At 50.1% G+C, this 15,039-nt stretch overlaps 1 protein-coding gene across 1 annotated transcript in view; it reads left to right on the forward strand.

Annotated features, from left to right (window-relative positions):
* Nucleotides 1–8,042: 8,042 nt before the first annotated feature.
* The window catches only part of ERICH6 (glutamate rich 6), a gene marked incomplete at its 3' end in the record, with an annotated part of 40,835 nt that continues 33,838 nt past the window's right edge, over nt 8,043–15,039 (forward strand). Inside the window, exon 1 of the mRNA XM_081301902.1 lies at nt 8,043–8,597. Within this exon, the coding sequence (XP_081158028.1) occupies nt 8,067–8,597 (531 nt within the window). The 5' untranslated portion in view covers nt 8,043–8,066. The remainder of the gene's footprint in view (nt 8,598–15,039) is intronic.

The raw sequence follows: 15,039 nt of genomic DNA on the forward strand, positions 1-15,039 counted from the left end.
TCTCCTGATGGAACAGGTGGCAAAGCTCCATTACAGAAAAGAAGTCTATGGCCACGTATCCAACCCACTAGACTCCTGAGAGCACGTGCCAGGCACCTGGGCATCCCCAGGGGTGTCTCTCTGATAAGCCCTATCACCTAGTCAGGGGACCACGCAGCTCTGACATCTAGGAGAAAAGCATACCCCTCCTTCAGGCCCTTTGTGCCCTGAGTGTCTAGGGGGACACCTACCTGCCTCAACTGCCAGCCCCCAAGGGCAGGGGACAGTGTTCTGGGGCTGTGAGGTGGTGGGTGCCTCTAGGACTGATCCAGCCAGCTGAGCAGCTTGCGGTGGAAACAGAAGAGGCCAGTGGCTGCAGTGAGGGCCACCTGCAAGCCCTCGGCAGGCTCAGCCTCTGACAGTCTCAGAGTAGCAGCCTGTGTGGGTGAGTCTGCACCAACCAGAGGCTGAGGACGGTGGTGACTGGGGAAAAGACAGCGATGGTGACCGTGTCGTCAGTCACACAAGCTCAGGGAAGTCTATGTGAACTACACATATTTTAGCAAGAAGATGGCAAGGGGGAGGCCAGCCTGGGCAACTTAGTGAGACTCTGTATCAAAATTAAAAATCAAAAGGGCTGGGGAAGTGGCTCAGCGGTGGGCTGTTCACCTAGCATGTGTGGGCTCTAGGTTCAACCCCCAGCACTGAAGAAAAATTATCCTAATGTGTTTATTTTATGAAATTTGTCAAGCTGCCCACTCATTATCGGTATGCTTCTCCGCAGTACAGTTTACTAAACAGCTTTCATCAAAAAACAAACAAACAAACAAAAAAAAACCTGCTCCAGCTGATCACGGCAGGGCCGGGCACATGGAGCCCTTGCAGTGTGGTGACGACCTCAGGAACCAGGTACTTGAGTCCTGTCTTTCTGCCGCCACTAACTAGTTTCTCGGGCTGAGACAGGCTGTCAAGCCCCTGGGCCATGTCACCTGTGGCACACAGGGTTATATTAAGTCATGCCTAAAGCCATTTGCTTTTGATGTGATCCATCTCATCCTGTGAAGTACCAACTGGGCCCTGGAGACATGAGGGGGACAAGACTCACATTTCCTGTCCTTGCAGGACTTACAACATAATCAGTATCCAGAGACAACAGAACTGTGATCTGTGCTCGCAGGAGTGGCAGGGGGACAATGGCAGTGTCCTGACAGATGGAGGGAGGATCCGTAGGTGCCCCCCACGGGCTGGAGCTCCGAGGAATGACAGAGCTGAGTCACAGCCGCTGCCTGGCCGGCCCATTCCCAGATGCGAACCAGGGAGGAGTGGAGGTGTCACACTCCTGAAACCCTCGGCTCGCTACACCTATGCCAGGATGGGCACAGCGTGGCAGGCTACTCCAGGGTGTCCCGAGCATTAGCAGCATTCGGATCAAAGGATGAAAATCAAGACGACTGGAGTAATTATACTCCAGAAAACAAGGTCAAAAGAACACCTGTGCCCTTAGCACTACTCACAAGTAGGGCTAAATTTTTCCTAAATTTCCCCTAAATTTTTCCTGCCCATAGCATTCATAAAGGGCCAGTTGCCATTTATGACTTTGCTCAGTGGCTAAAGACTGCAGGGACGGTAACGCACTAATAGGGGGTGGAGAAGGAGCTTCCTTCTCAGCTGCGAGCACACTTGAGATCCATGCCCTATAGCTCTTCCATCTTTTCTTGGCCCTCTTACTTATTTTTCTTACCAATGACAAGTGTCTAATGAGGCACCTGTATGGGTGGTCTGCAAGCAGTGTGCTGCAATCTAACGGCAAGACAATTAACTACACATCAAAAGTGCAATATTTAGTAGGTACCAGGTGCTGTTAAGTGGTCACACACACTAACTCATTAAACCCTCATAACCAGCCCAGAAAACCGGTGCAAAGACTAGTAGTGCTCATTTCATGGAAGGTTAAACATGTCTCCCAGGGTACAGACAGGGGAGCCTGGGGATTGTAGCAGTCATGCCTTAGGACAGTCCACGCTGAAGCCAGGCCCTAAGCCCAAGTGGTCTTCCCCTCCATCAGCGCCTCTCAGTAGCACTGGCTGCAGAGTGTTCCAACAGAGTGACAGAGTGTCTGTGAAGGCCAAGAAGACGATGCCCTCATCCTGGACTGAATCCCGTCATGGTCACCATGAGGCCACACTTCCCACAGGCAGCTCCAGCCAAGGACAGGCACAGCAGGGACACCAGGTGTTATGGTTTTGATGTGAGATGTCCCCAGAAGCTCATGTATGAGACAGTGCAAGGAGGCTCGGAGGAGAGAGGATCGGGTTGAGTGTCCTGACGATCAGAGCATCCACGGTCAGGGTGAGCTGGGTGGTGACTGAAGGCAGGCAGGTGTGGCTGGAGGAGGGGGTCCCAAGGGCGTGCTTCAGGGTTTATATTTAGAGCGCTCTCCGCCTGGTGGCTGCTGTGTCCTGAGCAGCTTTCCTCCTCCACATCCTCTGCCTCACCTCTCAGGTCCAGCACAGTGGAGTCAGCCATCTGTGGACTGAGACCTCTGGAACCGTGAGCCCCCACATAAACTTTTCCTCCTGTGAAATTGATCTTTCAGGTCTTCTGGACACAGTGATGAAACAGAAGGCTGGTACCCACAGAGCAGGACTCCTCCAAAACAGATTTGACTGGAAGCTTCCAGGGCTATTCAGCCAACCTCGGGCACCTGCCATGGTGGGGAGAGCAGCCTCCCACCTGTCTCCCTTGCTTCTGTCTCTCCCACAGGGCTCAGCTTGTGCTGCATCAGTGCTTCTCCCTACCTCCCCACCCCCCACTCTCACAGGTGTGGTTTCCTGGAGGACCCAAAACAACACAAACATCCCAAAGTCAGCTTCCACTGTTTCACTGAAACTGCTCCTGCATCTACAGCCTAGTCACCAAGACCCAGCAGCCCTCCCTCAGACCTCAGCTGTCCCCATTTAGCACAGGGTGCACTTGAAACCCTGACTCCTGTGTCTTGGGCTGAATGCTTTTTAGCCCCTCCAAAACTTTCATATTGAAGCTCCAGCTCCTGGTGTGGCTGTATTATTTCTAAGGAAGTAATTGAGATTCAATGGGATCCTTAGGGCCCTAATCTAAATCCAAATTTGCTGGCTCCTTGATTATGAACTTGTAGCCTCCAGAACTGAGAGGAAATCAATGTTCTTTAAGCCATACAGTCTGTGGCATTTTGTTATAGCAGCCTGAGGTGACTAATACACTCCCTCGACAGTTCCCCTTTCTATGGTCAGAAATCTGAGTCTTCTGAGGCTAAGGTCAGCTTGTCAGCAACACTGATTCCTCTTGGAGCTCTGAAGGAGCATTGGAGAAAAACTGAAAAACTGCGGGTGATGTGGTGGAGAGCTGAAGGCAGCTTCCTATGAAGAGGTGACGTTTGTGTTGAGCTCCGCCTGAGGAGGAACCCTCCCAGCGGAATCTGCACAGCTCTGAGGTATGGCCAGAGCCCCAGACCTGAGGTGGGGACAAGCTGGGCTCCTGCTACTGCTTTAACACACTGCTACAGTAAAACATGAGGCCAAACTCAGGGGCTCCAACAGCACCTCCATCGTCGTGAAGACTAACCCCTTCCTTGAGCTCCTTCCAAAATAGAGAAGATAAGCCTTGTTGGTCTCATTCCTGGAATCTCCCCAAGTCTAACACATGGAAGCAGTCATTTGTTGAAGAACTTTTTAACCAAATGAAAAATTAACATAACTTAAGTGAGTCTGTGTTACTGCTTAATGACAGGGACTCTGAGCTGGAAGTGATCTCACCAGGTAATACTGGTAACAGCTAAGTCCTTCCTGGTGTCCTCTGACTCTCCTTTTCTCATTCCCCACTGGCTGTCATATCACCAAGCTCCAGGACATCTCCTGGTGGTTACTGGTCCTCTCTCCCTTCCCCTCTGCTCCCCAGGGCAGGGGCCTACCTTCTCAGTCTCTGTACTCCCAAGAGCCCTGGGGGCTGCACTTCGGACCTGTGTGCCCAGAACCTCTACCAGGCCCCTCACTGTGAAGCCTTTGCTCCCACCCTCTCCTGAGGGGCTTGATGCAGGCAGGAGTCTCACAGACCAGCTGAAGCTGGCAGAGGCCAGCTGAGGGTCACACCAGCCTTTCCCAGGGCTGTCTCAGGAGGAGTCTCAGCCCACTGCACTCAGCACTGCCCCTGGGTCAGCGCAGGCTCCTCTGTCCAAGGACACTCTGCCAGCACTTCGAAGCCAGCTCCCCCTTCCTTCAGGGCTGGCTCTCACATTAGCCTCCTAGGGAGGTCTGCAGCAGCCCTCTACAGAACCCCTCTGCCCAGGGCTCTGCACCTTCTCTCACACTCACCTTTTTCCTCCTTAGCTCTTAGGACCTTCTGACCCCACAAGGCAGGGACTTGGTTTTCTGCTGTCTCCCCTGAGCCAGGAACAGTGCCTGCTGGACAGCACTCGCTCAGGGGTCATCTTTCAAGTGAACAAACTCCATGTGCTGAATCCAACGAATGCAAAGTCCTGGGGGGAGGGGGAGAGTCCTGCAGTGTGGATCTCCTCCAGAATAAAGGACATCACCTGTGTGACTGCAGAACCATCCAGAGGTGACACACAGGGCTGGGCTTAGAGATGGAAAGGGGTCGGCCAAAGGGGCGAGGGAGAGGCTGTGAAGTCAGGGAGAGGGAGCAGGAAGACCAGCGCCTTGGCCTTGAGGAAGGAGACTGTGCCCCACCACCTTTCCCCACCAACCCTCTGACAGTCTCACAAAAAGTTTTGAGGACGAAGATAAAGTGGATGTCACTGCTAACTAAGAGGCATAAATGGGTTTTGGAAAGCAACCTCTGCAAGGAGCTGTGAGGAGGGGGGGCCTGACTTTAGGAAGATGCCCCCCACAGCTGGCCCAGCCAGGCACAGCCTTAATTAGCGATCATCGAGGCCACGGAGCTCCACTGATGGTCTTCCGTGGTGCATCAGAGCAAGGCTTAACAAAAATATTCAGAGGACACACTGTGCTTCCTGCAGGGACATGCCTCAGGCAACTGCCAGAAAGCTTCCAGAACATTCTGCAAATGTAAGACATTTGCACTGAACAAAAATTCACCCTCTTACTTTGCCAAAGCAGTGGGATCGTGGGAACCTTAAGGGAGCATGGTAAACAGCACATGATGCAGTAGAGACCATTACATAATGCTTTATGCTTACGGTAGGAAAACTGTCTTTAAAAAAAAAAAATCCAGCTCCCTCCTTTCCTTCAGGAAATGTCTGAAGCACCCAAGACATTATTTTACAGATTATAGAAGCTGTGTAATGCCAGATTCGTGGGACCCCAATAGACCTCCAGGAGCCAAATCCTATGCAATCACACAGAGTCTTTATTGCAAGCTCGAGCCTGGACTCACAACCATTTCCGATGCAGCGGTCCCAGGGAGTGAGTCCCGGTCCTTTGTCCAGTGAGATTTTATAGGTTTTGGGGGGATACTCTATACGTCACAACATCACACAGCAAATCATTCCATACCCTGAGAAAGTCAAACAAAACTCTTAACATTGATTAGCACATTCACTGGTGGGAACAAGTTGGAGAGGGGTGATTGGTTAATACAAGAGGGGGATTCCTTTGAACTGATTGGTTTAGGCCACAAGGGGTGTACACGCTTAACTACATGGTTTTCCAACATGTTATCAACCACCATAAACTACTGGGGGGTCATTTGGCATCCCAGGTATTTTCCCTGTCTCATGCTGATTGGTGGTTGCTAGGGGGTTGCAATGGGTCTTCACCTAGCCTGAGTCAGGGACACTTGGCGCCACAGACCTCTCCTGTTATTTGCAGACAAACAACTCAGCAGGGTGGGTATCTGCCTAGAAAGGCTCTGTGGGGTTTTCCAAGGACAAGGGTCACGCCTCCTTCCTTGGACAGGCTTTACTCTGAGGTAGAGGCTGGTTTCTCAGCTGATGGTATTTTCTAAACAGAATTAAGTGTTCCTAAAAAAATACATGATCATTTCTCAAAAAAGAAACTTAAAATAATAATTAAATTTTATCTCAAAATATCCCTGTGGAGTAAATGGAAAGGTGATGACTGATACTTCATTTTACATATCAAGGAGCTGAGATTTAATAATCTCAGTGATATTGGGAGTCAAGGGTGGGTCTGGCTCTCAAATCCCCGGGGGAATACAAAGTGGCCCTGCTTCGCAGAGCACTGTCTCAGAATGGCCAAAACAGGAGAGCACCGCCTCCTATGGGGAAATAAGACAGTTCTTTGTGGATTACGTGGGCCCAAGGGGAAAAGATCCCCTAAGACTTTAAAGATCTGAACAACAGCTCTAAACAAGGAGTACTTGAAAAATTCAATGCACCATGCAATCAAGAAAATGCTGTGGCAGTTACAGGGCCCAGTCAGGGAGGGCAGCTGACACTACCTTCGCTCTCTCCAGCCCCCTCCCACGCCTGACCTCCAGCCTGCTCTCAGGGCACCCAGGGAACAGAAATACGTGCCTTCTCCTGAGCAAGTCACTTGCTCTGTGTGGAAGGGGTGGCTGTATTCCCTGACCTTGAAGATCTGCCAGCACCAGGTGCTGTGGGGGGAGGCGGGAGGGAGGGGTGAGGGTGGGGCGGGTGAGGCAGGCTCCACCCCAGCACTCCCAGTGCTGGTACAGAACAGAACAGGCAGGCCTTGCCTTTCTGTTTCTCAACTCCCACCTGCCCCCCTGCACCCTGGGCACCCTGCTCCCTGGGCGTCCCACTCTGCAGTCACCCAGGTCCCCCTCCTTCCCAAACGTCCCAACTGCCCCACTAGATGAAAGGCCTCGTCTTTCACAGATATTATGTGTTTTCCCTCTGCCCTTGGAGCGCAGAGCAGCTGGTGCCCCTCACCTGCCTGGTCCTGCCTGGCAGCTGATGGCTTTCTGGGCTCCTACCAGATGCTCAGGTGCCCGCCCTTAGTGGGGACAGGGGTGGCTCTCCAGGCCATGCATTCCAAGGACCTGGAGGCCTGGATCAGGGCAGGGTCTGGTAAGGCTTGATATTGCTCAGAGCACCAGACACCTGACGTCCCTATCCCTCAATAGCTTTCTTAGCGCCCCATCCCCTGAGTGGGAAGGCCCTGGCTGGAAGCCCCACGTGTTGTCACAGCTGGGGCTCGGCGTCGTGGCGTCATGGCAGACTGCTGACATCCCGCAAGCAGCCCATTTGTTCTGTGGCACAGGAGCCTGCTTAAGGAGTCACAGCGCAGACAAGGCTACCCTTATGCCATGATAAAAGGAAACAAAACACAGACCCTTTGTAGTTTTACCTAAATACAAACTGTGCCCACTAAATGGCACATCCTGGATGCGCCTGCTTTGGGGCAGAGTCCTGCAGCCTTAGAGGACTCCCAAACCCTCGCACAAAGCCTAAGTCCTCCGCGCAAAGTCTAAGTCCTCCGACAGGGTCTCCAGCACCCCCAGGGCTGCACCTGTGTTCCCAAGGCTCCGACGGAAAGGGGAAAGGCTTAAGGTCACAGACCACTCTGCATCCCTTAATAGCCACAGGCATCCTGGGCACATCAGTGTTCCCAGTTTACACCCGGGGACGCTGAGGCCAAGGTGGTGCTGGCTGTCCAGCCGCCTGGGGCCTTCTCCACCGCCAGGATGGATAGGCACAGGCCGTAAGCACGAGAAATTCTCTGCAAAATATAAGGGACGCCAAAAATCTCACCAATCAACCTAATATTTCAGGCACTATTTTAAAATATCCAATGCGCAAACTGCAGCCCGAGGGCCGGCCCCTGTCTTGTGAGCAGGGTTTCACTGGACCTTCCCCCCTGCATCTGGCTACCGGGCAACCCACGCAGCGGGCGACACTCGGGGCCTCATGCACGCCCCCGGCGGACACCACCTCCGCCACCCTCCGCAAAATAAAATGAAGTATGGAGGCCGCCGCGGCGGGCGCGAAGGGCCGCACGGGGTCATCGCCGTGTCACCGCCGCGCCACCGCGCTGCGGTCCTGCCGCTTCCAGCCGCGGGCTCGCGGACAGCGCGGCCGTTGCCCGGGCGACGCGCACAGCAGCGCCACCCGCCGGAGGCGGCCACCGCGGTCCGGTGCCCAACGAGACATGGCGGACTTGCGCTCGCGTCGCGGACAGCGAAAGACGAAGGAGGATCCGTGGTCCAAGAGGGCCTCGGCGGAGGAGAAACAGCCGCAGGAGGAGGAGCAGGGGGAGGAGGAATCGGGGGAGGAGGAGGAGGAGGAGGAGGTGGTGGAGGAGGTGGAGGAGGAGGAGGAGGAGGAGGAGCGGGAGGAGGGGGAAGAGGAGCGGCGGGACGACGAGGGCAAGTCCTCCGAGTTCTGTGACGAGGACCTCTGGAAGGTCGCGAACCTCCTTGACAGCGATGACGGCTTCCTGGCCTCGCACCCCCGTCTGGCCAGCGTGGAGAGCCCCAGCCTGGACTCCACGTCCACTCTCACCCAGCAGTTGAGCACCTCTGAGAGCCCGCGGTCCCCCCACAGCCTGACGCCGCCCAGCGAGGTCCGGACGCCAAGCCAGATCACGCTCTCCAGCACCTCCTCCCGGAAAAGTAACGCCCGAGCCGCCCTGCCCTGCCCTGCCCCTGTCCAGTCCTGCCCCGACCCTGGCACTGCCCTGGTCCTGCCCCGACCCTTGGCCCTAACCCTGCCCCAGCCCCGCCCCAGGCCCTGGACCGCCCCTGCCTCTGTTCCTGGGCCGCCCCTGGCCCTGGCCCTGGCCCTGACCCAACCCTAGCCCCCGCATTGGCCTGGCCCTGCCCCAGCCTCTGTCCCTAAGCCACCCCTGGCCTTGCCCTGCCCCTGCCCCTGCCCCTAGCCCTGGGCCACTCCTGGACCTGGCCCTAGTCCTGCCCCTGGGTGGTTCCTGCCCTTGGCCCTGGCCCTGTCCCAGCCCCTGCCTCTGTCCCTAGCCTCCCCCTGGTCGGGCCCTTGTCCCTAGCCCTGGGCCTCCCCTGCCCTTGTCCCTGGCTCTGCCACTGCCCCTGGCTCACCGGGGCCTCAGCCTCCTCCCCAACCGCTCTGCTTTCAAACCCAAGCAGCGGTCCACACAGCCAGCCGGCCCACCCTGGGCCACAGGCACCGCTGTGGTGGGGACTTTAGCTCAGGATAAATAGCCCTGGGGCCTCTCTTCCTGAACCGGAGCCCCTCCAGGCATTGCCTTTGACAGAGGCAGAGCAGTTAGAGCAGGGTTTGCAAACCCCAAACTTGGCCTTTGGCCTGGGGTGCTTTGCTGGACCAGTCCGGAGTTCCCGGATGTTCCTCGTCCACCCCTGCCCTTGCTTGGGACGGTCCAGATACTGCCACCTCCCCACCTCCGAGGGGGAGAGTAAAATTGCCCTTTCACTGATTTAGAGAGTGGCTAAATTTTAAAATGTTTCATTCAACAGGTTTTCCTAAAATATTTGAAACATTTAAGAAAGACACGAGTGAAAGAAATATAGATAGGTAAGAAAATTTTTTCAATTTTCATATTTTTTAAGTTGATAATGTTTATCTTTTGGATAAACAGGTTAAGTAGAATAAAATAATCCAAGACACTTACAACTTATTTATTCAAAACTTCTTTCTTTTAATCTACAATATTCGACACTTTTAAAGAGAGAGACAGTGCCTGCCTATCTGCAGCCTATTACCCATCCCTAGAGATGCCATGTTCATTTGCCATTGTCAACAAAGTAAATATGTCATGTGTTCAAGAGTAAGTACTTTGAAACTTAGAACATCGATAGATCTCTCTCTCTCTCTGTTAGAGGCAAGAGTGACCAGGGACACCTTTGGTGGAAGAAAGTGGAGTTTATGGCCTTGCTTGTTCTCTTTCTCTCTTAGACTCACAGTGATTTAACTATAATAGGAACACAGGGAAACATCTCTGGGACATCTAAATCCCAAATCCCTAAAATGTGGCACGGAGGCCAAAGTCTTCAACTACTGCTCACCTGAGCTTCGCTTTCATTAAGCAGCCTTGAAATTCTTAAGTGTAAGGAGAATTGTTCTGTCCCACTATGTGTTTTTACTTATCCTTTTAGTTCAGTTTTTAAATGAAAGATAATATGTGCCTGGTTAAGAAATTAAAGCATAAACTGGGTCCCGTGGTGTACTTCTGTAATCCCACTGACTCAGAAGGCTGAGGCAGGAGGATCACAAGTTTGAGGCCAGTCTCAGCAACTCTGGAAGGTGCTAAGCAACTTACTGAGATCCTGTCTCAAAATAAAACATTAAAAGGGCTGGGATATGGCTCAGTTGTTAAGCACCGGTGGGTTCAATCCCTAGTACCATACCAAAAAAAAAAAAAAAAAAAAAAGTACACAAAGAAACAAAATTGAGCCTCTTGACACCCTTTCCACCCCAGTTCCACTCCTCAGAGTTAACATACTGTTAACAGTTTCAGTTTTGTTTCAGTTACAATTTTGAATAACATTTTTTTTAGTTTAGATTTTTTTTTATTGGTTGTTCACAACATTACAAAGCTCTTGACAAATCATATTTCATACATTAGAATCAAGTGGGTTATGAACTCCCATTTTTACCCCAAATACAGATTGCAGAATCACATCGGTTGAATAACATTTTTATTCCTTAATTTATCAATTTCTTTTTTTGGTGGTGGTGGTGGGGCCGGGGGTAACCAGGGATTAAACTCAGGAGCACTTGACCACTGAGCCACATCCCCAGTCCTATTTTGTATTTTATTTAGAGATAAGGTCTTACTGAGTTGCTTAGCACCTCATTTTTACTGAAGCTGGCTTTGAACTTGCAATCCTCATGCCTCAGCCTCACAAGATGCTGGGATTATAGGTGTGCACCAATGTGCCCAGCTGATTTATCCATTTCTGATATAACTATTGGCTTCCTTCCTCTCCATGTTCAGCACTTATATTATTTTTAGTTTTTTAGCACTTAGGACTTTTAAGTATTTAAATTTCTATTACTTAATCAGTTTCATATCTATTGACTATTATAAAAATTAGATCATTAATGAATTTCTGTTTCCCTCCCATCTCTCACTTCTTTTCTTGTAATTAACAAGTTAAATATTATATAACAGATTATATTAAAATACAAATTTATATGAAATTATATTACTTTGAAATTGTATTACTTTATTATGTTTTGTTAATTACAATTAACCCTTAGAGTTTTGGGGAACACCTTTATTCAAAAATTGAAAACCAATGAATAACTAGGCTTGGTGGCACACACCTGTAATCCCAGTGACCAGTGATCCCAGGATCACAAGTTTGGGGCCCGCCTCAGCAATTTCATGAGACTCTGTCTCAAAAAAAAATAAAGGGCTTGGGGTGGAGCTCAATGGTAGAGTACCTCTGGGTTCAATCCCCAGTACCAATAAATAAATAAATAATAAGTGAAAAGAAAAATAGAAATGAACAATACTCAATTTTATATTTAGAAAGCAAGTGATTCGATCTGTGCACAGGAAATGTGATCCTATGTCTGTACAACTTGTCTCCTAAAAAGGGAAGATTTCTTTCTCTTTTCTTTGTTAGTGCATTGCAGTAGTACATAATGGTGGGATCTGCTGTGACGTGTTCATGCATGCACACAACATAACAAGATAATTTGGCCAATATCACTCCTTGCACTTGCCCCTCCCTCCTCTCCTCTTACCCCAAAGCGGGGATAGGGGTGTCCTTTCCTCCATTCTACTGATTTCCCTTTATAATAATAAATATTTCATAAGACTCTCCCCAGGACCATTTTTCTTTTCCTTTTTCTTCTCTAGCTTCCACATATGAGAGAAAATACACAATCAAGACCCTCTGAGTTTGGCTTTTTCAACATAATGTCTCAAGTTCCATCCATTTTCCTGCAAATGACATAGTTTCATTTTTCTTTATGGCTGAGTAAAACTCCATTTCGTATATACACATTTTCTTCATCCATTCATCCACTGATGGACACCTGGGCTGGTTTCATGTTTTGGCTGCTGTGCATGTGGGTGTGTGTGGGTGTGGGTGTGTCACTGTAGCACGATGACCTTGATCTTTTAGGATAAACTCCAAGGGATGCTATAGCTGGGTCATACGGGGGTTCCATGCCTAATCTTTGGAGGAACCTCCATGTTGATTTCCACAATGGTTGTACTGATTTACAATCCCACCAACCAGTGTAAAGGTCTTCCTTTTTCTCCGCATCTTCTGCAGCATTTATTATTATTTGTTTTTTTAAGTATTATATGATTTTTTATACCTTTATTTTATTTTTATGTGGTGCTGAGGATCGAACCCAGTGCTTCACGCATGCCCGGCAAGTGCTGTACCACTGAGCCCCAGCCCAGCCCTGTTATTTGTATTCTTGATGACTGCCATTCTGACTGTGGTGAGATGAAGTCTCAATGTAGCGTTGATAAGTATTTCCCTAATTGCTAATGATGTTGAATGCTTTTTCATATATTTTTTGGCCATCTGTATTTTTTCTTTTGAGAAGTGTCTAATTCCTATGTCCATGTATAAGTGGGGTACTTTTATGTTGGGTTTTTTAATTCCTTATATATTTCAGATAATAGCCCTCTGTCAGCAGAGTCCCTAGCAAGACGTTCCGCTATTTTGTAAGGCTCTCTCTTCACTTCTTTGTTTTCTTTGCTGTGTACCAACTTGAAAAGTGAAATTCTCAACTCAGTTGTTTCCGGTTTATCTTTGTTTTGTTGTTTTCTTTTGGATGCTGTTGATTGAGCCTGAGGGCACTTAACCACTGAGCCATATTCCCAGCCCTCTTTAATTTTTTTATTTAAGATAGGGTCTTGCTAAGTTGCTGAGGCTGGCCTTGAACTAGGGATCTTCTTGCTTCAGCCTCCTAAGGCATGCTCCTGCATGTAATTAAGTTATTTACCTTCAGTTTTTCTGTGTTGGGCTCAACTCCCAACTTTTCTTGATTCCCATCTTACTTTCTTTCTTTTACTCCATTTCCTTTGCTGGAGAGATTTTTCAGGTGACTTTTTTTTTGTGTAGGTCTCCTGGGTAATCAAATTTCTGTGTTCTTGCCTGCCTGGAAGTGTCTTCATTTTGCCCTTATACTTTATTTACTAATGATACATCTTAGCAGAAAAGAATCGCTTTAAACTGCTCTCCCTCAGAGCTCTGAGGATACTGCCTCCTTCCCTCTTGGTACAGAGTTGCTGATTCTCAAACCCTGCTGACCGTCCACGATCCGCTCCCCGTCTGTCTTCTTCCCCTCAGAGCTCCTGCGGGATGTCGACCATAGCTCCTCCATCTTCCCTGCTTTTCCTTCACATTTTCAAGATTTTTGATGTTTGCATGCTACTATATAGCCCTTGTGCAGAATTTTTTAATTTTGTGATTCGTATTTTTCATTTCCGAGAACCAGTCGTTCTCTGATTGTTGGCATTCATGATAGTTTTTTTAATCTCTCAAAGGGCGCTATTGCAGTGTAATAAAGTGCTCCTTTATTCTGTGCATTTCCCCTGTCTTCTCAGGGTCGGTTGTCCTTCACCTCATGGCTAGTCCTTGAATCACTGGCAATCCTGGTTATCTGTGTACTGGAATGACTGGGAGGTGGCTGAAAGGACTCCTCCTGCAGCTGGGCAGTTCTCTCCCCTCACAGGAGCCCCTGGGCAGCTGGGTGGAGCACGTCAGAGCCCCATTCAGGGTGGAGTGTCTGGGCAGAAAGCAGTCAGGCTGAGGAGCCCCACCACTGCTAGAGTTAGGACAAGAACACTCACTTTCTGGTGGAAGTCCTTCTTTCCCGAGCCCGTGGGGCATGTCCTGCATGACCTTCTCTTCCAGGGCTAACACCTCCCCAGGAGACTGCTCAGTATTTGAGAAAGCTGCTCTTGGGTTCCTCTGGAAATAAGGGCTGCCAGCTGCCCTGCTGAAGAGGGAGGAAGGGGCCTGCCTGGACAAGGGCTCCAGGGTCACTCCTTAGACTGCTCTGAGGGCTGCCAGACCCCTGTGCTCTGGTTTGGTCGAGTTGAGCTGGAGGCTTCCTGTGCCCTCTGGAAAGACCCTTCATCACTAGTCTTGAGCTGCATGATTCTCCATTGTGGTTTCCGTCACTCTGTAGCCACTTATTGCCTTTCTCTTAAGTACTTCTTCCATATTAGTTATCTACCAAAAATATCTTGTTTTCGGGGCGGGGGGGAGTATCTGTTATTTTGGTAAAATCTTGGGAGGGAACGAGAAGTGTGTCCTCAGCTGTCATCTTGACTTGGGAGTCCTGTGACATCATTTCAAGTCCAAGAGCATCTCTCCTTCCTAGGTCAGAATTTCAATTTCTCCTCATAAATATTCCTAAGAAGATGCTTTAAAATATTTTTTTTCTGGAAGAAATCAAACTATCTCTGTTTGCTGATGGCATGATTCTATATCTAGAAGACCAAAAAACTTCACCAGAAGATGCCTAGCACTTACAAATGAATTCAGCAAAGTATAAGAAGATAAGATCAAGGATTCCAACATGGCGGCGGGTGCAGAGAGATCAAGTCTCTGACCTCTTCAGCTGTGCAGGCATAGGGAATCGTAAACAACCTAAATCTGTTTGCTCAGGATCACTAGGCAATGCTGAGCTGACGTGGATCTGGGGCGATCAGTCTGGGCCTCTCAGAACACACACTGAGCCCGGATCGGCTGAATTCAAGCTCCCATTCGCCTGCTTCCCGCAGACAAACAGCTGTGACTCAGCACTAATCCATCCGGCTGAAACAACTGGTCAGCCCTTCTCATCCTACGGAGGTAAATGGCCACAGGTTTGAAACGGGGCTTGGGAGAGATAGTAAGGACCCACCCGTTGCATTGGTCGCCCAGCAAAGGGAAACAAACTGTCGCCATTTGCAAGAGATACCACCATGGCAGAGAACTGACATCATCAGACTGCGGCGGAGGAGATAACCTCATTGAAACCTGCGGCTACAGGTGTGTAATTCCCTAGCCTTCCCTCTCCACACGTCGGGGAAACCTTAAGGGCCCCTCCCAGCTCTCCCGTGAGCATGATACCAGCCCGAGGGAATCAGAGGTGGTGCGGGACCCGCGGCACGGAACTACGGCTCCCACCAGTGCTGACAGCTGAGGTCTCTTGCACCAGCTACC

This window comes from Spermophilus citellus (genome assembly GCF_964194105.1).
Source record: "Spermophilus citellus genome assembly, chromosome: 7".
Lineage (NCBI taxonomy): Eukaryota > Metazoa > Chordata > Mammalia > Rodentia > Sciuridae > Spermophilus > Spermophilus citellus.